At 42.4% G+C, this 22642-nt stretch overlaps 1 protein-coding gene across 1 annotated transcript; it reads right to left on the bottom strand.

Moving 5' to 3' along the window:
• Positions 1-1373: 1373 nt before the first annotated feature.
• On the bottom strand, positions 1374-22348 carry POLR1D (RNA polymerase I and III subunit D). The gene is made up of 3 exons (XM_068425295.1): positions 22215-22348; positions 12846-12920; positions 1374-2758 (listed from the first exon to the last, which is right to left on the bottom strand). Exons 1-3 carry the CDS (start codon positions 22238-22240, stop codon positions 2473-2475), a joined length of 387 nt encoding a protein of 128 aa, XP_068281396.1. The 5' UTR covers positions 22241-22348; the 3' UTR covers positions 1374-2472.
• Positions 22349-22642: the final 294 nt, after the last annotated feature.

A 22642-nucleotide genomic window follows, 5' to 3' on the forward strand; every position in this document is an offset into this window, starting at 1 on the left:
CTATTTATTTATTTATGCTTTTATTTATTTTAAGGACTAGGCACTTTAATGAGTAACAAGTGTTCTGAGTTACAGGAGTTAATAACATATTTTGAAAAGTCACGTTCAGCTTTGATTTCCAGGGTTTAAAACCTACCTTTTAAAGATACCTTATAAACATGATGCAGGTGCTGCACAATATGAACAACTGCAGACACAATACAAAAGTGGCTTTATGCATCCAATCTTTTATTTAAAAAGTGATCAGCAGGTGAAGATTTGCCTTAAGAACAGTTAATGAGCAGCAGAGGTTTTGTTTTTATTATGTACACTTATGAACAACAGCACCAAAATATGGAATCAACCAATGAAAGATTAATAATTCACATATGTTCTGTAAGTCAGAAAAAAAGTGGAATTAGATCTGAACCTACCACAACTGATGAAGACAGGCTTTCTCCAGCTGTCTGGTTTAGGCCATGTCAGATCCTCCAGCTGAGCATTTCTAGTACAGAAGCACTATCAACAATCCAGACTCGTGAAAGCATAATCACTTTCCCTACCTGAAAGCTGGGCTTAAACTAATGTAGAATCAACAGCAGCACTTATCCTAAAGGGCTGTTCGAAGGCCTGAGTGCGGAAAGCTCTCTGGACACCATATTATCACCGCAAGCCTAGAGCAGTAAGACTTCACGGGGATTTGTCCTCTGAAACATCTCCAGTGCCAGTCCTGATGAATGGCGAGATGAATTCTCTGCTGCAAAGCCACATCCATCCAGCACTGCCACTGCAGCAGAGCCTGGCTGGCGCTATAGGTGCTGTCCTTCCAAAAAGGATTATTAAGGAGAACACAAGCAGTGTCCAGCAAAATAAGGACTGCAAACAACATCTGTTTATTTAAACCAAAGACAACCCACATTCTCCAAAGATACTACTTTTTCCTTGATCTCACTTAATTCGTTGGATGTTTTCTGAAAGGCTGGGACTTCTATTACAGCGCTATGGTTCCTGCAGGAAAACAGACAAACTATGCACAGCTCCTCAGTGGAAATGTGGAAGTATCCCACTTTGTTGGATATGCTGACCCTGGCAGCCACTGGTGGCCTCAACGCCTGCTGAACTACCTTCTCATTACTCAGAAGAGTAATTCCCAGCTCATGTATCAAAATTCAGTCACAGCAGATCTCCACTTCGGTCTTCCCATCTCCTAGCTAACATGATCTTTCCAAGAGAGCCAGGTAAACACAACAAGATGACATATAGATAAGCCTATAGGTGGCACTCTTGCCCTGACACAACACTGAAGGACCACGAAGCGCTGGTCCTCCTTTCCCTTAGAGGAGAAGCCCAAGTCAGTTAAGAAACCCATTAAAAGCATTAATACCACAAAGCACTTTTAATGAACATTTTCGCTTTTATTGTCAACACACTTAAAAACAGAAACCTATGTTCAAAACAATTATTTTTGAGAATACTGAAATACAAAATATTTCACAAGGAAGTTTGTTGTTGTAACACAAACAGAAGTGAGACACAGAATATGCCGATGCGTATTATATGTGCTCCAAGTCATCACAAGTTTAAGAACTGTACCACTACAGAATTGTCACACAGGCTTGGAAAGTGAGCAGTTGACTGTTTTTAAGTATCATCTCTGCATTTCTAGTATTACACGTTTACTTGGAAACTTCCTAGCAGTGGACAGAGAACACGGTAATTTTGTCTCTAAGGTTTGTTTTGAAAGCACCATGACAACAGACTGTTCAAACTACTTCCTTACAGAGGGAAGTCTAAACAGAGACAATTATTGCAGTTATGGCTTTTTAGGGGTAATGTTTATTATTATCTACGACAGCTTTGTGAACATACAGTAACAAGCAAAATCAGTATTTCCTGGTAGTTCCTCCTGGAAAGCAAAACCAGCATCGCCCATGTTAAATCTGTTCTTTTTATACTAAAGAAAGCAAACTCTTATATTCTATACAAAATGTAAGTGCTTGGCCAGGCACTGACCAGCTTTCCCTTCTTCTAAATTCTGTAAAATTAAACTACCACAAACACGCAAAACTTCTTTATCAGTTAGCAGCAAAGAAGTTCTGCCAACTTTACACAATAAATAGATTTCTGCTTAATTTAATTTTCTTTCCAAAAGACTGACATGAGTAAACAAGTTCTATTGGACAGTGACACATGTATTGCGCTCCATCACCAAGACCCTAAGCTTAGTCAGAAGGGGAGAGAGGAATGGAGCAAAGGGAAAGGAATGTCTGTTCTAAAACAACTGAAATATTTACGCTGCACTTTGCTTTTCTCTTAAAGGTCCCAAAGAAAGGTTTTCTAAAGCTATCTCAAGGTTACTTCTCACATAAGCAATTCAGTTCAAAATTCAATTTTGAACAGCATCTTTTTCCTGAAAAATTGAGAGATCCCTGCAGTCTGAGACTTAATGACATTCCTGGCTTGTAACAACACATATTAGTCACTCTCCTCTCCTCATCGTTTGCTTGATCGCTTTTCATGCTTATCCTTTGCGTGCTGGTTCCTGTTTCGGTACCTTGGAGGAGAGTAGCTGACTCCCCTTCTGGACTGAAAGCTGGGTGTATATGGGTGAATTCTGCGTTTCTTTGGTTTTTCTTCTTTCCTGCTTTTGTTTGGCTCCGGCTCCTTACTGTCTTCCTTTTGCTCACGTTCTTGGTCTTGTTCTTTTTGAGATGGTAATGTGTTTTTGATGGTATTAATAAGAAATCTTTTATTTGTACCAGCAAGAGGACATTTCAGCCTGTAAAGACATTTAAAAATGATCAAAAGACAAGATGAAAACTTCCTGAAACAAGTCTGAGATTTTAACTTCAGTAATTTTAAGACAGGTTTTTGCTTTTGTCTTTCCTTGCATGCCACCTAGTGTAAGCTCTAAGTACAGAAAGATATGCTCAAGGTTGTCTCCATTCTCCTTTTACCTTACTCTTTATAGGATGAAAATTATTCTACTTCAACACAGTGAAAATCCACGTGATTTTCACAAGGTACTGTGTGCAGGGGGAAGCAGAGGATGACAGTATGTTTTAAGGTTGATGGTGCTTAACTTAGGTATTCAGGAAGCAAATATTTAGTAACATATTCTAAGTCAAATTGGAGTGGTTTACAAGATCATAATCTGTTAAATAATGCTGACTTTAGTAAACTGAGATATTCAGAAATTAAAAGATACACTTGCATGAAGAAACCAAATAGCTGTAGTGATAAAACATATACATGGGACAAACCAATTTTAACTTATATCTGGTAACCACCAAACAAAATGTTTTATTTCTTTTTCTTAAACAGAAAGGATACTTATCCAACTCTTTTCCACTGTTTCGGACTTTCTCCTCTTGCAGCTTAACACTTCTGCACATAATTTATCAGCTAGTTTTAGTAAACAAGTACTGTACATTTCATTTATCTTGTTGGTATCAGCTGTACTCTACTTATTCCCAATTTATCATCTCTTAGAGAATGGAATGAGAAAAAAACAAGTTTGAATACATTCCTGAAGTAAGCAGAAATCACTCTGAAGACTTTGTTTACAGTGGGAGCCACTGTGGTGTTTGTCTTCACAACATTTTTGAGTCCGCATGCTAATGGAGAAGCTATGGGATTACCCTAAAAAAGCAGAGCTGTTGGAGACCGCAGTGTCACTTACTGAATCAACTATGGAGTTAATGAATCCTAACACCATCACGTTAAGATCCTCTATTCTACTTCAATATTTTGTGTAAGCGCAGAAACTATACCCTGACATTTAAAAACCTTTGACACCTCTGAATAATCAGAGGTATCAGAACAACAAGAAAATTGTAACGCAGATTCTGTCTGATGATTTCGCATACTTCATGATTTCTACCTGGACACGGCACTTACCATGGCGTTTTGGTTCAGGTCCGCCTACTAAGCATTACTGATAACTGTTCTTGTCCTAAATCCTCAAAGAACTTATGGGAGTCATTTTAGAAGTATACATTAAACAGCCACACTGTTTTATTTCCTCTAGGTATTTCTCGACACGTTTCTACGCATAACTAGCTTTAGAGTTTTCTAAACTTTCCTCATATAAACCTACATTGCTTTGTTCAAATCCTTGTTAAAAAATTTTAAAAAGGTCTAGATTTTTATCTAGTATAGCTGTTTTGTAAATTAGGGAGACAGTATGTATCCATTAACTGTATTACTAAGTAAAAATACAAGGCTAACATATGTCAGTAGAGCAGTGTTTCTACCTCAAGCTACATCAACTACAAACACAGTGCTGGACATGCCATGGCACAGGTTATGCTCAAGACATAACACCAAACAGCCAACATTTAAGTCCTCTGTATGTCTTATGGCAGCATTAAACTGTTGTACCTCAACACTTCCTAACAAGGAGGGCAGCCTTCTCTAGGCTGCATCCAGGCAAAGCTGTTTCACATTTGCCTCATTCCTCTTGCTTTTTCTTAAAAGCTAATGCATTGATTAAGCACCAATATATATAGCATCAGAATGAGACAATCTGCCCTAAATAAATTCACCTTGCTGAAGTATTTATTTCTTTTTGGCACTATGAGTGCTGCCTGAGCTATACTAAGAATGAAAACTGATGAGAAATGCAGAGCTTCAGAGTCAGCTAAAAGATGCCATTAGTTCACCATCATACAGTGATAAAAGCGAGCCACTGGGCTTTCATGGAGCAGCAGTAAGTTATGGCACTGAAAAGAAACATCAGTCCTTAGTTTTATTGACCTCAGACTTCAACAAAGCAAATTCTGCCTTTAGGTCTTAAAGGAAATGAGAGGTATGGCACGTGCTATATTACACATGCACACACAAGCCCATCATGTTTACATATATCCATGGTATGTATGGGACTGCGAAGATTAAAAGTGAACTGCATTAATCCACTGATATCTTTGAGAGTATTTCTAATGGTGAGAAAATTGTAGAATACGTCTACAGTTGACCTCCCTGAAGACAAGCCTTTGGCTTGCTGTAGGTCTGATCCTGCAACGCTCAATTCAATGATGGCTTTGCCTTCAGTGTAAGTTCTGAAGGGCTGGGAGGCAAGCTGAGCCTATGCAACGTGCAACGCAATACTGCTGACTACTGAACAGCGCCACAGAACATATCTTAAAAGCTTTTAAGAAAAAAATACGTAAAAGACATGTTAGAAGAACATTAAAGTTCCGAACCGAAGCATGCCTGAAGCAGGGCCGCAGGTGTGACCAAGGCAGGCATGCAACCTGCAATTCTAGAGCAGTCTCGTCTACAAAACCGACTCCAGTACTGCAGCAATGTATTCACTCAATGTAAGGATTCACTTTTTGCTTTGCATGCTCCCGTAAGCTAAACCAAGCTATTCTTACCCACAGAACCTCGTCCCCTTCCAACAGATAAGACCCACATGCCCCAAAATCTCTCTACTATGCGATGACTAAGTGTCAACATCACATTTTGAGCAAGAAAAAAAGATAAAATCCATTATTGCAAACATAGGTCAAATCTTAACTCTACTTTTGACGTTTTAAGCCAACTTCTGTGCAATAACACAGAATTTCCAGGCAATACGTGTCATCAAGTGTAGCAGTGCAGTTCAGCACAGAAGCATACCACACAAGTTCTTAACAGTGAAACATGCTGACACCATTTAAGACACGAGCATAGTGCCATGCGTCACAGTCTCTTCTCTGCTGAGTAACTGGACACATCAAACAGGCTTGGCACAGTCAGCCTCAGCATACAGTGTAAATCAGATCTTTCCAGGAGACAAAATTCGTAATACATGAACTTACAGGTACATTTCTACCACTTCCAAACTGCCATGGAAAATGCGGTACTTAACAGAACAATAACTGAAGGCAAAACAAAAAAAAAAAAGCAGCTAGAGGTTGTTTTTGCCAAACCAACTAATCTAGGCTGTTATCCTTTCACAGGGGGTCTCACAAAAGAGGATGCCTGGGATGACACTGCAAGCTTTTATGTACGGCCTTGGCAGCTGATACTGCTGACAGGACTTTGGATGGGAACCGGTGCTCCGATCACAAGATTTTAACATATTTCCCTTGTAACCTCTGTCCGTGCCCTGTTTCTCCTCCTCTTCACATTCAAATGAAAGAGATGTAGTGGAATCACATTGCAGTGTTTCTGCACAGTCATGCAACACCCATTCAAAGACAAGATGCAATACAGCATTTCACTGTTCCAGTGCTCTCAAACCCTTCAGCCTCATCTTCATTATTTTGTACTCTGAAGTACTTCTGACTAACAGATTTGATATTAAACGGAAAGCTATCATAGGAATGAAAGGAATTTTAGGATTGCTTTACAACAGAGTTAAAAATAACCTAATGCTTCCAACATTTATCATCTTTTTGCAATTTCATCTGCTCTTACAATGCAGAGCTGAACAAACCATCCCAAAATATCTTGGTTTTCATCTTATTTTAGATAAGTTGTTAAAGGAAGCCGAGAAGATGACATTTAGTTCAGCCTTAGCTCACTTGCTACCAGCATTTTTGAAGACCAGACCTATACACTGGAGAAAAAAAAATAATAGCCTCTAGAACTTGTCCACACAGTAGCTTTTGTGGCATTTTAACTGCCTTTCTCAATTAAAGCCGAACAACCCCTTAAACTGGGACCTAACTCCACTGCTGTAAGAAGCTTATGAATTATGTACATAGGACCAACAAAACCACTTAAGGAAAGCTGAGCTTTTAGCTTCATTTTACCTAGACACACAATGGAAATCCCAATATCTTACAGCTTTATTCCATCTGATGAATCAAGGATGCATTTATCTACCTGTTTCAAAAGTTCTTACACTACTTGTCCACAACTTCCTATCCTGGATCCAGCTGGCCCTTTAAGTGTTAACTTTCCAACAGCTGCTCTGATGTCTTATCTCAAAAGTTCCAGCATCACAGCAGGATCACTGAGATTTAGCCACAGATTCTGCTCTTTCCCTCAATGTTTCCAGGATTAAGACACCTCCAGAAGAGGATCCTCATTTACCCTTCTCTCACACATTTTCTTACTTGTGATTAGCTCCACTAATGCTTGAATCAGATACATCATCAGAAGGATCTGTATCATGTGGTATCATAAGGATGTAAGAGATCCCCAACAAGAATCACTATGGCCATAGAGTACATACAAAAGGAGCACTCCAGGAACAAGAAATACTGCAGTGTTGAGAGCAGGGATCTTGAGGACATCCAAAGAACAACTGAATACTGACAGTTGCTGCATGTCCAGAGTCTCAGATAATTTCCCTTCCTGCATACGCTCTTTCCAGATATCACCGCCAACCTTCCTGTACAGGACAAGCCTTTCTTCTACTAGCATCTAATCCCTACAGGCTGCAGCACCTACCCATGTTATTCACAGCAAACTTGTAAGACAATGTAACACTGGCAAAACATTCCCAAACTGGAAGAAATACTTAGCAACACTGTCCCATGTGGAGTATGTCCAAAGAAGAGCAACGAAGCTGGTGAAGGGTCTAGAGAACAAGTCTTATGAGGAGCAGCTGAGCGAACCAGGGCTGTTTAGTCTGGAGAAAAGGAGGCTCAGGGGAGACCTTATCATTGTCTACAACTACCTGAAAGGAGGTTGTAATGAGGAGGGTGTTAATTTCTTCTCCCAAGTAACAAGTGATAGGATGAGAGGAAATGGCCTCAAATTGTGTCAGGGGAGGTTCAGATTCGATATCAGGAAAAATGTCTTCACCGAAAGGGTTGTCAAGCATTGGAACAGGCTGCCCAGGAAAGTGGTTGAGTCACCATCCCTGGAGGTGTTTAAAAGACGTGTAGATGTGGTGCTTAGGGACATGGTTTAGTGGTGGACTTGGCAGTGCTGGGTTAACAGTTGGACTTGATGATCTTAAAGGTCCTTTCCAACCAAAACGATTCTATATTTCAAGGCTGAGTCTTTGTATCAGAGACCATGGACTAAAGGATGACCGCTTGGTACACTTTTTCTGTACCTGTCAGCTATGCTAGCTTGGAGGCTTGCAACTTCAGCTCAAACAGCAGCTGACTATCCATCTCACTGTTAAAAAATACTAGTCATTTAGCTTAAATAAGTAATTTTGAAATAGAATGAATCACTCGATCATTTAGCATTAGGACACAAGGGTTACAGCATAATGTTGTGTGATTTGGTATACTGTTTGTTTAGCATTACTTACTCAGCCTGAGTACCTAGATTTGCTGAAGCCTGGGCCTGTGCAAACCGCATGAAGTTCAACAACGCCAAGTGCAAGGTCCTGCATGTGGGTTGGGGCAATCCCAAGCACAAATACAGGCTGGACAGAGAATGGATTGAGAGCAGCCCTGAGGAGAAGGACTTCGGGGTGATGGTTGAGGAGAAGCTCAACGTGAGCTGGCAATGTGCGTTTGCAGCCCAGAAGGCCAACCGCATCCTGGGCTGCATCAAAAGAAGCGTGGCCAGCAGGTCGAGGGAGGTGATTCTGCCCCTTTACTCTGCTCTCGTGAGACCCCACCTGGACTACTGCATCCAGCTCTGGGGCCCCCAACATAAGAAGGACATGGAGCTGTTGGAACAAGTCCAGAGGAGGGCCCCGAAGATGATCAGAGGGCTGGAGCACCTCTCCTATGAAGACAGGCTGAGACAGTTGGGGCTCTTCAGCCTGGAGAAGAGAAGGCTCCGGGGAGACCTTCTAGCAGCCTTCCAGTACCTGAACGGGGCCTACAGGAAAGCAGGAGAGGGACTTTTTACAAGGGCAAGTAGTGACAGGATGAGGGGGAATGGTTTTAAACTGAAAGAGCATAGATTTAGATTAGATATTAGGAAGAAATTCTTTACTGTGAGGGTGGTGAGACACTGGCACAGGTTGCCCAGAGAAGTTGTGGCTGCCCCCTCCCTGACAGTGTTCAAGGCCAGGTTGGATGGGGCTTTGAGCAACCTGGTCTAGAGGAAAGGTGTCCCTGCCTGTGGCAATGGTGTTGGAACTAGATGACCTTTAAGGTCCCTTCCAACCCAAACCATTCTATGATTCCATGATTCTATAACTTTCACCTAGATATGCTTTTGGCTTGGATAGAGTTAATTTTTTCCTTGTAGCTGGTACAGTGCTGTGTTTTGGATTTAGTATGAGAATAATGTTGATAACACGCTGATGTTTTAGTTGTTGCTAAGTAGTGCTTATCCTAAGTCAAGGACTTTTCAGCTTCCCACGCTCTGTCAGCAAGCAGGTGCACAAGAAGCACATTCCAGAAGATAAGGAGGCTTCTGCTGGCAGAAGCTGCAACTCGACAAGGTAAGAACAGTTAATGGCCTGCCTGGAGACAGAGATGGAATCCAATAGGCTGTTAGAAGATCCCAGACCAGAAATCATCATTGAACCAAAAGGCACATGAAGAGCACATGAGGGGCAGGTGCATAGATTGTAAGGGTGTAATTGACCAGGGATTTCTTTGTTCAAAGTCCCTCCCTGGAGGCACCCAGCTCGAGCTGTTTTTCTGCTGTACCATCTGAATATTTTTTTTAATAAAATTTGATACCTGATATTCTGCTACAGGAAACCTAGGGCCGAACCTGAGGAAAAGAGAAGCACTCGAGAGTGAGGATGTGTGTGTATGAAAGGAGTCAAAACAGGCACCCGTCAGCTCACTGGAGTTGCCCACTGCAAATGGACTCCGGTCCTAGCAGGAAAGACTCAGGTGGTGTGTGTGCAACTCCTAGAATGGTGTGTGTGTGCTTGAGTGGCTCCTCCCATCACACAGGAAGACAGCAAGAAGTTAGGTAGGGGTGCTTGGGGAACTTCTTCAAGCAGTGCACTTGAGCTATGGAGAACTAATCACTCTGGATAGTAATGGAGCAGCGGTTTGAACCTGAAAGCAGTCCCAAAACTGTGCTCAGAGGCTTGCTGGCTAAGGTTTTGCTGCCATCAACACCCATCAGGAGACATTACTCCTTTGTAATGGTATGCACAACATTGTTCCCCAGGAATGCCACCTCCCCACACACCTCCCTTTAACCAATTCCTGTCAAATGCCACTGACTCCAGAAACGTACTTCCCAGTATCCAACAGCTGCTGGAGATCAACATAAACTGGAATCAGCGAAGTATGAGCAGCAGCAGCCTCTGCTTCTCCTTACCCAAAGACAGATGGCAGAACAAATCTTTTCTTCACAGGCCGAGTTGCTTCAACTATCCAGTGCCAATGCAGGATTGATGGCCTTACACTAGATGTCTCCAGGGTTTGTGCATCTCTTCTCCAGGACTCCTCTGACAAAGGGCTGAGGAAATCCCAGAAGTCCTCATGAAACACCTGTAAGCATTTTGAGTTTGGCAAGGAAGGAAGGTTTTGCATTTTACCCATTAAGACTGTGCTTTTAGACAAGTTGGTGATGACCTTGTCTCTTTGCTTCTACCAGTTATGCTCTCCTGGATTTTGTCTACTGATACACATTTTCATGAACTAACTTCTCTGCTCATTTCATTTGGTATCCACAAAGCTCAGAGCATCAGTTACCTTCCTCTCAGTAGTTTACAGCTGCAAGGTTACATGTCAGTCCTAGATCTAATCTCTGAAGCCCTTCAGGGTTTACCGTAACATCAGTTACATCCAATGGCATTTTGCTGGAGTGTGATACTCAACTAAGCATAGTTAAGTTTCATTCCAAATATCTTAGCGGTTATCTCATCTCCCATGTATATATGCAATACCTAATTGTTGGGCCAGTTCAGAAGGACCAGAACAGCACAATGGGGCACAAAAAATACTAAAGGCAAGAGAGCAGTGGCAGCTTCCAGCTGCTGTTCTGTCTCTTGGGCTTGCAGAACTAGACACCAAAGACTTAGTGGGAGTCTGCCTGTGGGGGGCTTTATACCTTCCTTACGGCAACATACACCAGCTGTACACTAGCCTATGTCAAACTCTACAGCAGCAGACTTGTGACAAATGGGATTGCTACCAGTCTCCCTATAGACAATTTCAGAGAGGGAAAAAATCCCTGGAGAAGCATCATACACAAAAAAAAAATCATCTCTGAGTGCAGCACATCCCGAGCTGCAGAAGCTGGGATAGTACCTTGAGGAAGTACTGCTACTATCTTGTACTTTTCTTCCTCCATTTCCTACGCACTGGCTATCGGCCACTGATGGAGACAGGGCACTGCAGAGACAGATCATTTGTTTGACCCAGTATAGCTATTCTCATGTTCCTCTGCAGCTGAAAGGATCCTTACTTCAACAGTCTCAGTTCAGGATATCACCATGCCAATCCCTACACCAACAGCCTTCCTCCACCCGAAGCCTTCTTGACAATCCTCTCCTCCTACACCTTTAACCAACCCTGGCCTAGCCAGGCACTATTTCACTCTAGTGGAATCTGTAGCTCCTCTGAAGAACAGGTAACCCTTGGCTATCCCTTCCTCTGGCAGGTCTTGGGCATCAGGCATTAGCAAACTGCATGTTACCCCCAGCTGATCATCACAGCCAGCTGAGCAGGACCACTACTCTTTTACAGACAAGGAATAAGAAGTAGCCAGAGCCAGGAGTAGAAGCCCATATACACTCCTGGCAGGTATTCCAGACTGCACAAGCAGCAGCGAAGTTGCACAGGGACACTTGGATCTCTCCTAACAGAAATCTTTAGTCTTCATCTTCAATCTTAACTTGTAAATTCACAGTAACTGGATGCATGTAACACTTCATGGTGCTAATTATCTGCACTGGTTTCTCTGGCTGTTTGGCAAGGCTGACAGGGTAAAAGCATGCTGTATCAGTATAGCTATAACCACTCTGGGGGATTAAACCAAGTTAGCTCTTTTAACATTAAGGGTATAAACTGCATCCCTAGCAGAAACACTGGGTAAAATATATAAAAAACCCACAAAATTAAAAAAAAAAACATAAAAGATTAACTTTTTCAGCAAGACACTATTTTTAACCTCTTCAGAGCTACTAAAACAAACATAGCCAAGAAATCAGCTCAGAATTTCATTAACTGTGCAGGCTTATCTTTTACCACTGTTGGTGGAGGAAGCTAAACCTTATCTACAAATGAGTTTAACATAGTCAACTGGTGTACTACTTGTGTGAACATCCCTAGATCCCATAGCTTCTTATCCATGTCATATACATTATTTTAAGATGAACTACTCTTCTCAGCATGTTATTACTTCTTTAATTACAATTACATGCATTACATTCCATGATAATCTAGCTGTAAAAACTGAAATAGTGCATTGAAGAATTAATACTGTATTTCACTTAAGATTTAAATACTGTGATTCTTTTCCCACTTGCTATACAAATTAGCCCTGGGGGTTTAGTTTTTTTTTTTTTAAGTATTAAAAAATACCTCCTTCCAAAATTGGATTAGACTTTGAGTTCATTTTTGGGTGCAATTTACACATGAATTCTCTACTAGAGGATCATTTATGATTTTTATTGTTTTAAGGGTTTAGGTTTCTTTGTCAGGCTATGAATTCTTTTAACTTACACAGAATCTAACCCAGTAACATGTAGCCAGTATGTAAGCACATGCACATTGAAGCTACCCAGTATTTTAAAGACTCACAAGGTTCCAATTCAAACTTTGCAATTCCATCTATTATAAGGAAACACTATTACAGAAGCTGCTCCTAGTTTTCCAGTTGCTTTGACTTCAACACATTCAGTCAAGCAATTTCATGCAGGCAGAATTTACTTCAACGTTCTTTCTTGTCTGGACTCAAATTTTTGCCCAAATTAACATCTGGATGAAGACAAATTATTTAAACATGTAGCAAATTAAAAGGTAGAGACTTCTGTCACGCATTAAATGTAAAATTTCTTTTGGCATCGGTCATAGCATTCATTTCCTTTTGACACAACTTACCAACCCATAGCTCCCATTGTTTCAGCTCTGGTTCTCCCACGTTTTGCTTCTTTAAGTAACTCTTCCACAGCCTTCCTGAATATGAGGAAAAGAAAAAAGTTACCACTTGTGGAACACAAGAACTTGCCACTTTATACACTTATGTAAATAAAGTGGAGAGCTTCTTCACTGTAATGAATTAAGCAATAAAGCAGCTCCTAAAATCACCTTGACTTTCTTATTAAGATAATGCAGATTCCTATGCACCAAGTTTAAAAAGAAACATTTTGACATACTAAAAGCAATTAAAGCTGTTGCAAATAAAATAATTGCAATACTAATCAAAGAGTATAAAAACAAAGTGTGCAAAACTGGTGTACTAGACTGAAAAGCACAACCCCTATCACTTCACCTTGGAAATGCTCTTCCCTGCTATCACTTCACTTAGGTTCTTCCTCAAGTCTTTCAACCACAGCAGACTTATTTCGAGCACAGTTAAACACCACCAGTAAAATAGCAAGCAGTCACATGACAGTAAAATCACTGCAACTACCATTGTCAAATTGCACTGACTTTGTGTAACAATGGAAGAAAAGAGCTCACCTTTGTGACTCTGATTCACCACCATTCAAAACGACCAACCTTTACATTATCAGTATCTTCTAGAACAAACTGGCCAGACTAACACTAAAGCAATTAAATAACTATGCTCACATAAAAAAAGTCATCTGAGAGTGTAAATTATGCAAATTATAGGTAATTCCTGCAATGTCAGTCTTTCAGTTCTCTTTATGAATTAATTTCAATCTTGAATAAAAGTTAAGTAACTGCTCTACAGTACATGGTTGAAGTTAATGGGAAAACCAATGAACGGATAATGTGAGCCATTTATTATATAAATTGGATGCATAAACAATTTCATAGTTAACTGTAAGCAACTATATATGTCAACCAAAAATAACTGCAAGACAGAAAAGGAAAGCTATGTACCTGGCCGTAATACCCAGTATGTGAAGCTAAGCATTAACATGGACACGGGTAACACTCAAGGCTTGAAGAACTGAAGGTAGGAAGTAATAAAGAGGGTATTTATTGTTATGATGTGCCACAATGGCTGATGGCATTTGGACTATGTGAACACCACAATCATCATCTTGGTGATTGTGGATTTGCTCATTCATTAGGATAGGCTGGTGACATTTTATAAACACAGAAGCACTTTTTCTTCTGTCTGTATTGCTTTTGGGCATGCTTTGGTTTTCCCTGGCAACAGAAAACAGACCAGTGCCAAATAAGTACAAGTGTAATGTACACCAAGGTGTAGCTACTCTTTCTACAGTTACTCTGCAGTTCTGCTTGAATATAGTTTTCATATTTTATACTTACAACCAGCTATCACAGAACTACTTCCTCACGTTACAGTAATTTCCAGCAAGCAATACTTCAGCTAAAGATTCCTAAACAAGCCTCCAGAATTGGTCACAAGTCCCCAAACAATGTACAAATAATCCTTGATCAACTTATATACATATATATTCATTTGTTCCAAGGGGAAACCATTCCATCCAGCAAAAGATGAGATCTGTGCCAGACAGACATGCAAATACTCACAGGTCGTAACTTTTCCTTTGAGAGTTTGCATTTGAAAAGCTTTCCAGAGGAAAGTGTCCAAGACTTCTACAGAAACAACAGTAGAGAAACGCACCAAAAATTGTAGTATTGCTTCTCTGTGTGCTAGTCTATTAATGGCACATTGGTTTAAGGTTCCTCACAGAAGTCTCTGTCATATAAGGTTATTAGTATGATAGAATCATAGAATTGTTTGTGTTGGAAAAGGACCTTTAAGATCATCAAGTCCAACCATTAACCTAACACTGCCAAGTCCACCACTAAACCGTGTCCCTAAGCACCACATCTACTCATCTTTTAAATACCTCCAGGAATGGTGACTCCACCACTTCCCTGGGCAGCCTGTTCCAATGCTTGACAACCCTTTTGGTGAAGAAATTTTTCCTGATATCCAATCTAAACCTCCCCTGGCACAACTTGAGGCTGTTTCCTCTTGTCCTATCACTTGTTACCTGGGAGAAGAGACCAACACCTACCTCACTACAACCTCCTTTCAGGTAGTTGTAGAGAACAATAAGGTCTCCCCTAAGCCTCCTTTTCTCCAGACTAAATGAACCGAGTTCCCTCAGCCACTCCTCATAAGACTTGTGCTCTAGATCTCAGTAGCAGCTGGGCTTGAGGTACTTCAAATACTTTTTTAAGCATACATCTGATTGCAAGGACATGTTGCATATCCAGTCATAGCACGGGCATTCATGGAAACGGAGTATCTGCCCAGGTAAACTGTCACCTGTTTGAGTTACTTGCACCTAGATGCTAAGTACAGTGTCAGCAGCCTCGCCAGCTACTGCTGCCTTCCCAGGTAGGAGCAGCGGGGTATATAGGACAGCTACTGCCAAGAAAAGAAAAAAAAAAAAAGGGTAAGAAACAGAGGCTCTACCACTGGAACAAGGGAGATGTTGCATATACAGGTCTCCATGAAATTATGGCAAAATTTATTTTTTGTGCAGACCCCGAATTTGCTATCTGAGCAGCCTGAGCTAGTGTACATTGATGACAGCAGGAACATGTGACCTTTATAAAAGCTTGTCCTGAGCCTTCAAACAACAACATCGGACAAAGAGGAGGAAAGAGGAAAAAAAAGCTTCTGACTTTTACTTACCACAGTTACCAAACTTAGTGATTCTGTTTTGAGAAACCTGACTAGGAAGGAGATTAAAAGCCACTATATGTGTTATTATTTTATAATTAAAATCATAACCCAAAGTATCTGAGCTACAAAGCACTAATAAAATACACACACATACATATTTTAAACAGCTACGATTCAGTTTTAGGGGAAACATCATAATACATTAATACAGTGACACCAATTCTATTAACTTAGGTAGGAATTATAAGCCATTAAGCATTTGAGACATTTATTTTGCACTTGTTGTATCAAAGACCAGACTGGCTTGGCATCCATCTTAGCAGCCTTATAAGTCGACATCTTCCTTTCTTATCAAACATTGTTTCCTAATATTGATCTTTCAACATCACTCTTACTCACTCACCTTTACAAAGCCCTTTTGACTTGCACAGACAAATGAAAAAATGCTCAAATCCTCTTTCAAATAATTCATTTCCACTCACTGAACTTATATCCTCTACACAAGTAAGCCAAAAGCTTAAAAGCTATGCAAACAAGGTTTTTCCATTTGCTTTTAGAGGCCTCTTGGGACTCAGCATTCCTTGCTCTCTTCATTTTTACAGCTTGGTTACAATACAAACAGTGCTGTGGCTGCCAGCTTCAACTCCAAGAACAGCAGCATGAGCAAAGGCAACACAGCATGCGACTTTTACGTGAGAAGAACCCAAACACTGGGGGATTGATAGGAGGGAAAATTAGGGACAGGGGCACATTTAAGAAGACTGTCATCATTCTGGTTTCTTTTACAGAAAGTACCACTTAAAACTTGCTGTGGCAATTCTTTTTGAGCCATCAAGCTTAGCTGCAGAATTACAGCAACACGAAGGTATAAGCAGTGATGTGTTTATCTTCAAGAGTATGGTCCAAGACCTACGCACATTTCTGAGGGATTAAACTTTTTCCTCTATATTCCAAGGTTACAGGCAAAGCTCCCGTTGCATAAATCCTAACAACTTGCATCACAAATGCATGTGCCCAAGAACTGGAGAAAGTTAAAGGCTCCAAAGTCAGGAAAAAACAGGTATGTTTTCTGTTCCTCACTCAGGGAAAGGCCTTAATATTTTTTTCCAAAAGATCAAATAGATAGACTGAAAAATGAATAATTAGCAATAAAGAGGTATGTCTGATACAGTTACAGGCAATGAAAATGCCACATCATTACAGAGACCACCCAATTTTTTAATTATAGACCATTCTGTTAGGAGAAGACATATCACGCTGGATCCTACAGCCAAGAGTGGCCAGGCAGCCGCAGCTCCATGCCCAGGTTCAACCAGTAGCAAGGCTGAAAACCTACACCCACCAGGCGCACGCACACCCCACACGTATACACCACTGGCCACACCGATCACAGACACACAGGACACTCGCACCAACATCTTCATCCTGCTCTTCTCTCTGGCCTGGCATAGGAGCCCCCAAGGCCTCAGCCCAACTTCAGTTGCTGGTACAGACCATCACACAGAGCTGGCTGGGACTCCTCTGGTTCACCAGTACCCAACCCCACTGCAGTCTTGCCTGTAAAGACAGATGGGCACGCACACGTGTCTCGCCCCTGGAGGGCCCCTGACCTCTCCAGCAACTGGCCAGGACTCCCTGATGCCTCCAACAACTAGCCCCTCTTGTAGTCTTGCCCTTAGAGATAGACACTCCCCAGCTCCCACCTCATTCACCCACTCACCAGCTGATCTGACTTGCTCTTTACTAGCAGCCACGCACTCTGTCACACACCCACACTTCCTCCACTGCTGCAGCACAGATAAATGGGTCCCCAGCCCCACTTCAGTGGCTGACACTTAGTTTCACTCACCCCATGAGGTCTCTCCAGTTGCTGGCATACAGCCCTCCAGCCCACGGTCCCAGCCCAACTGCTGGCATCCACACCTGCACTCACTTCAGTTGCTGGCACCACAGACACATGGTCCCTCCGACCCATTGTTTGACTCTAGTTGCTGGCACTGAGATGCACACCCTCTGCCCTCAAATAGAGTCCCTCACCCAAGAAAGAGTTAGAAAGGAATTTAACAGGAAGACAGGACAGACTGCACTGATCACGTGCAGGGCACAGCCAGACAAGTGTACCAACCAGCAGCCTATTTACACACGACCAGACCTTTTTATCCCCTTATTCCTCTGTTTTGCCACTCTTGCTCCTCCCCAAATCACCTGATCCCATCCCTTTCCCAACCTTTGGTTCCTCCCCTACACATCTCATAATAAGCCTTGTGCAATCTCAAAATGCTCATCTCCTGCATCCCATAATGCATCCCACACCCCTAGGCAGCAACATCCTTAAGTCCCAAAAGCGCTCCAGAATTGACTCATCTTGATGAGCGTCATGCCTGGAGGCCAGGGCTGTTTCCTGGGACCAGCCCTGGGAGAGGCCCAGAGAAGACGCTCATTCCTCCGAGTCCTTAGGGTGGGTTCCCACCTGCCCCCATGCTCTTCTGGGCTCACGGAGATGGACCTCTGATGGGCTGGTGGCTCCTGGGATGGGCCTGGGAGAAGGCAGGGCTGGGCATTATTTGGGCTCCCCCATCCACCATCGTCTCTCTTTAGTCCTCTGTGGGTGTGCCCAGGAGTTTTTGGCACATAGGAAGAATTTCTTAGGTTATCTCCACCCACATCATCATCTCATTAAAGATCCCCATGAGAACTTTAATGAAAATACACCTACTGGAATTGCTCCACAGCATGCAATCGGCTACAGAAGTGCACAGACCTGGAGCAGGAGGGCAGCATTCATATTCAACATCTCCCAGAGTCAGAGAAGGGACATCTTTACCAAACACATCTTCGTGAAAGACCTTCACAGTATTACTAACTGCTTGCAGTCTATACCACTACTATGCAAGCTCCAAGGCTAGGCTTCTCGGCTACTGCGATCCCCAAAATCATGCTTAAACCTACCTTCCGAGTCACTCTAGGTCCTGACAGCAAGCTGCAAGCCCAGGAAAAAAATAGCAGTTTTTAAAATGAATTTTCTCAAAGTAGTTTTATGCTGACTATACAACTTATTTTTAACCTTGCACAGGACTGGAAATAGAAGTGGATGCTGGTATTCTGATTACATCTGAATAATTAATATCAAGACCTTCAGTCAAGTAAAGGACTAAAGATACTGCCTTCTACAATAAAGGAATGTGAATGAAGGCCAGTGTTATTTATAATCAACTGCTGTGAGCTGTTAATACAACATAAAGAGCAAGAATGAAACAAAGGCACAAATATGCCACAAACTTTCTAACATTTTTTCAAAGGCAAAGACACTCCACGTAGGGCATGTGAATGCTCTCATTCTTTGTCCATCAGGTTTCTTACTTATTTAAACATTCTATTTGTCAGTCCCATGACTGCTATTTGCAGCACATTTCTATACTGATACACTCACCAGCTTGAGTTGCAAACATAGCACTCCATTTCACACAGCAGTTTTAGCTTGCAGAGCACTTTTTTGCCACAAATACGGGAAAGAATGGCACATTGAATCCTGACACTTCGATTTTAACTGTTAAAAACAATAGTAAGAACTATCAATTAATTTCTCCAAGGCACAAAGCTTACTTGTTAAAAAGTGTAATTGGGATGCCTGTGCTGCAAAAATATTAGACTATTGATTCTGAACTCCACTACAGGCCTCGTTACAGAATTATAGCAGTCCTTGTGATTCAGAGCAGCATCTCCTTAGGAAACAGTTAATTCCAAGTAAATGATGCTCCAAACAAGCTTGGTAGTCACCTCTAGTAAAGTATGGTATCCAAGGTTGTGAAATATTTATAGCTCTTGAAAGACAGAAGGGATTATGGAAGGATTTGGACACACAGTATAGCAAAGCCACTTCCTTTATATTTTCAGAGAAACAAATGTATTTTCTGTGCTTCAAACACACAGAACAACCATGAAGACAATTTAGGAAGGGGAGGGGGGGGAAAAAGATTGTTTTACATAGGGATTAAAACGATGACCTCTGTAATATGCCAAAGGATATTCAGTTGAAATTAAGTAGGAAAAACAAGTACACGTGCTTGCAGGGGAAACAAACTAAACAGATCCTAGTAGCTGATTTGTAACCTTTTTTTTTTCCTACTCACTCTTCGGTCATATCTTCACAATACCATTAATTACGTCTTAACAGAACTTAGCCTAGAATTTTCTTAGAATCACACTTATCTCAAGACTCTAGGTCTCCACTGACGTACCAGCAAGTTCACAGGAAAAAATGCCACTTCATACCTCCAACAAAAGTTATTGGGTGAGATGGAGCAGAGGATATAATTCATTAGAATGTAGCAAATATTACTGTTTTACACACCTGTGATATTTATAGCTTTTAGAGTTTTAAAATCCAGAGTACGCAAGAGTCACATGGTAACTTGCGAGTTAGTATTCAGCTTCAGTGGCGACTATCACTTCCTATTAAAGTGAGGAAAACATCAAATGCAAGGTCAAGTGAGAGTCAGACACAGTAAAACTGAAAAATAATAGCAGGAAAATGCGGCAGTAAGGACAAAATAGAACAAGCAAGATGAAGAGACCTCTCCCTAGATAATAACCAAAAAAAAATAGGACGACTGACTTAACAGATCACTGTTTAGAATGGTGGGAAAAAAAATTCGCTTCAGACCTGAAAAAACATGCACAAAACCAGTTACACTTCTTTTTCCCCTGTGGTAGATTAAATAAACATACATAGAAAAACCCCTTAAGCTGTTATTTAAGACTTCTGAATTCAGACTTGTCTTGCAATGCAGAGACTACTGAAAATACTCCAAATAAAAACATTTTTAAACACTAAAAATCTACCTAAAATAGTTAACACTGTGGCTACAGAACAGAAATGCCACTATTTATATGCTAAAGCCATATTATAAAGACCCTAAAAATTATAAAACCTAACTACCATTGCTGTGCTACTGACAGGAAAGTATGATCACCAGGTCGGTGATTATGAAACGAATGAGTAATGTCTGTAAACCAAAGGATAAAGAAAGGTCTGTATTAGACTCTTGAAGACTGTACAGAGAAGCATGTTTAGACTAAGAAATACCCAAATATGACATCTAAATGCATATAGCATGAACTGAATTCAGGGTGCTACTAGCAAAGCAAGCTGTTATGAAAGCTGAGGATGTGAAAAAGTAACTAATGATAGGTGGATGCAGGACAGAAAGTGATAATCATCAAGTACACTATATTGTACCTATAATGTGTACAGAGACCATTAAACATGTACGGAGGTGAATGGTAGCATGGATTGAAGACACCAGACAGCTAAACCCTACCGTGTACCACTCTAAGTAATACTGAGCTTCATCCCCATCATCTACCATGCTGCCATGGAAAAGGAATAGCAAATCCCAACTCAGCTTGAAGCGATGAGGCAGGATAAAACTTCAAATCTGGTTCCTGGGAAGGAGACCATGGAGCAATAACCAGTGAGCGAGCGGCTATGCCCTGAACTGCCCGGGGCACCCCAAGTCCCCAGCACGGCAATAGCAGCCAGAAGACAGACAGCATGAAAGAACAGTGAGATGGTTTCAACTTGCTATGAATGAAAAAGGTTTAAGTTTGGAATGACACTAGTAAAAATAACATTCATGCATATATAGAAAGCAGCTTTAATTATTAAACTGATGATCTGAGAGCACAAGTAGTTTACCAAGCATTAAAGGCCTTTTAGAAAGCATTATGCCTTCCACCACCCCAGTGCTATCACTTTTGTCCCATTTAAAATACTTGCCAGATACAAGCAGGAACAAGTTAAAAAGCAAAAGAGAGGCCTGCTGTGATTGAATATCTAAATATAGAAATCTGTTTTTTAACCCTCAATGTTTGCTCAGGAATACTGTAACTCAGTACTCACAGTGAGATTAGTCCTCTTGTCCCAACAAAATGCAAGGTAGAAAGCAATTTTATTTTTTGACAAAATAACTGCCAAGCATTTTGTATCATCCCATACAAGGAACAGGGCAATTTTAATAATTAGTCAACTGGCACATCTCCAATACTGAAAATCAAAATTCTTAAGAACAGAAGTTTAACTTTTTTTTTTTTTAATTTTACCAAGTACACCTAATCACCAATTTATAACTGATGGAAGATGAGCCACCTAGCATTTCTTAACCTTGTTTCTAAATGGTATCAGCATACATCACAAGAATAACTGGGGTTTTTTATTATTTAAATAATGGATGTTTTTCCCATTATACGGGAAGACTTATTTTCTACCGCAACTCCCCCAGCACAGGCTCCAAAGCCTTGTCCCGAGGACACGGCGCAAGCCAGCTCCAGGCCGCGCACCCCTCGGAGCGCACCCTCACCGCCGCCCGAGGGGCCGCGGGGGGGCCGGGCCGGGCTCAGGGCCTTCCTCTCCGCCGCCGCCTCCCGGGCCACCCGCCGCCGCACGCCCGCCGGCCGAGGCCCTCCGCCGGGAAGGGGCCGTCCCACGGCCGCAGCCAGCCGGGGCCCAGCCTCCAGATCCGCAGACCCTGGGGGCCCGTCCCGGGCGGCCCCAGACCAGCACTGCCCAGGCCCTGCAGGGTAGGAGGCGACACCGAGCTCTGGTCGGCGGAGAGGCCACGCCGAGGCCGTGAACTCCCGGGGCCGCTCAGCCGCCGCCCGCCCCTCACCTCTCCAGCTCCGGGTCCTCCTCCATGGCGGTGCCCGCTCTCTCCCACTGCGGCCCAGCTCCTCAAGCGAAGACCGGCGCCATGCCCCGCTCGGGGCGGAGCGGAGCGCCGGGGCAGGCGCAGAGGACGGCGAGGACCCCGGCGGGGGAGGAGCCGGGGCGGTGCGAGCCGGGCCACCGCCACACCCCGCCGGGCACTTGCGGCCGCACCCGGACCCCCATCCTAAGGGGGGAGCAGGGGTGACAGCCGGCCCAGTGGGCTCCCGCCAGCCCCGCTGCATGCTGGCGGGACCCACCATCAACCTCCACCCCGGCGGCGGGAGCGCTACAGGCCCCGCGCCGGGGGAAGGAAGCGTGGGGCGGTCACCGCTCTCTCGCCCGTGGCTGAGCGGGGGCGGGCGGGAGCGGGCTCGGCGGCAGCGCCAAGGA

Source organism: Nyctibius grandis, chromosome 2 (genome assembly GCF_013368605.1).
Source record: "Nyctibius grandis isolate bNycGra1 chromosome 2, bNycGra1.pri, whole genome shotgun sequence".
Lineage (NCBI taxonomy): Eukaryota > Metazoa > Chordata > Aves > Nyctibiiformes > Nyctibiidae > Nyctibius > Nyctibius grandis.

Bases quoted from the DNA above. Each gene is read 5' to 3' on its own strand.
- POLR1D (XM_068425295.1), bottom strand. From the start codon at position 22,240: ATGGAGGAGGACCCGGAGCTGGAGAG. The intron at 12,921-22,214 runs GTGAGGGGCGGG...CCTCATATTCAG, and splicing joins GAGGACCCGGAGCTGGAGAG to GAAGGCTGTGGAAGAGTTAC. The intron at 2,759-12,845 runs GTAAGTTGTGTC...ATGTCTTTACAG, and splicing joins ACAATGGGAGCTATGGGTTG to GCTGAAATGTCCTCTTGCTG.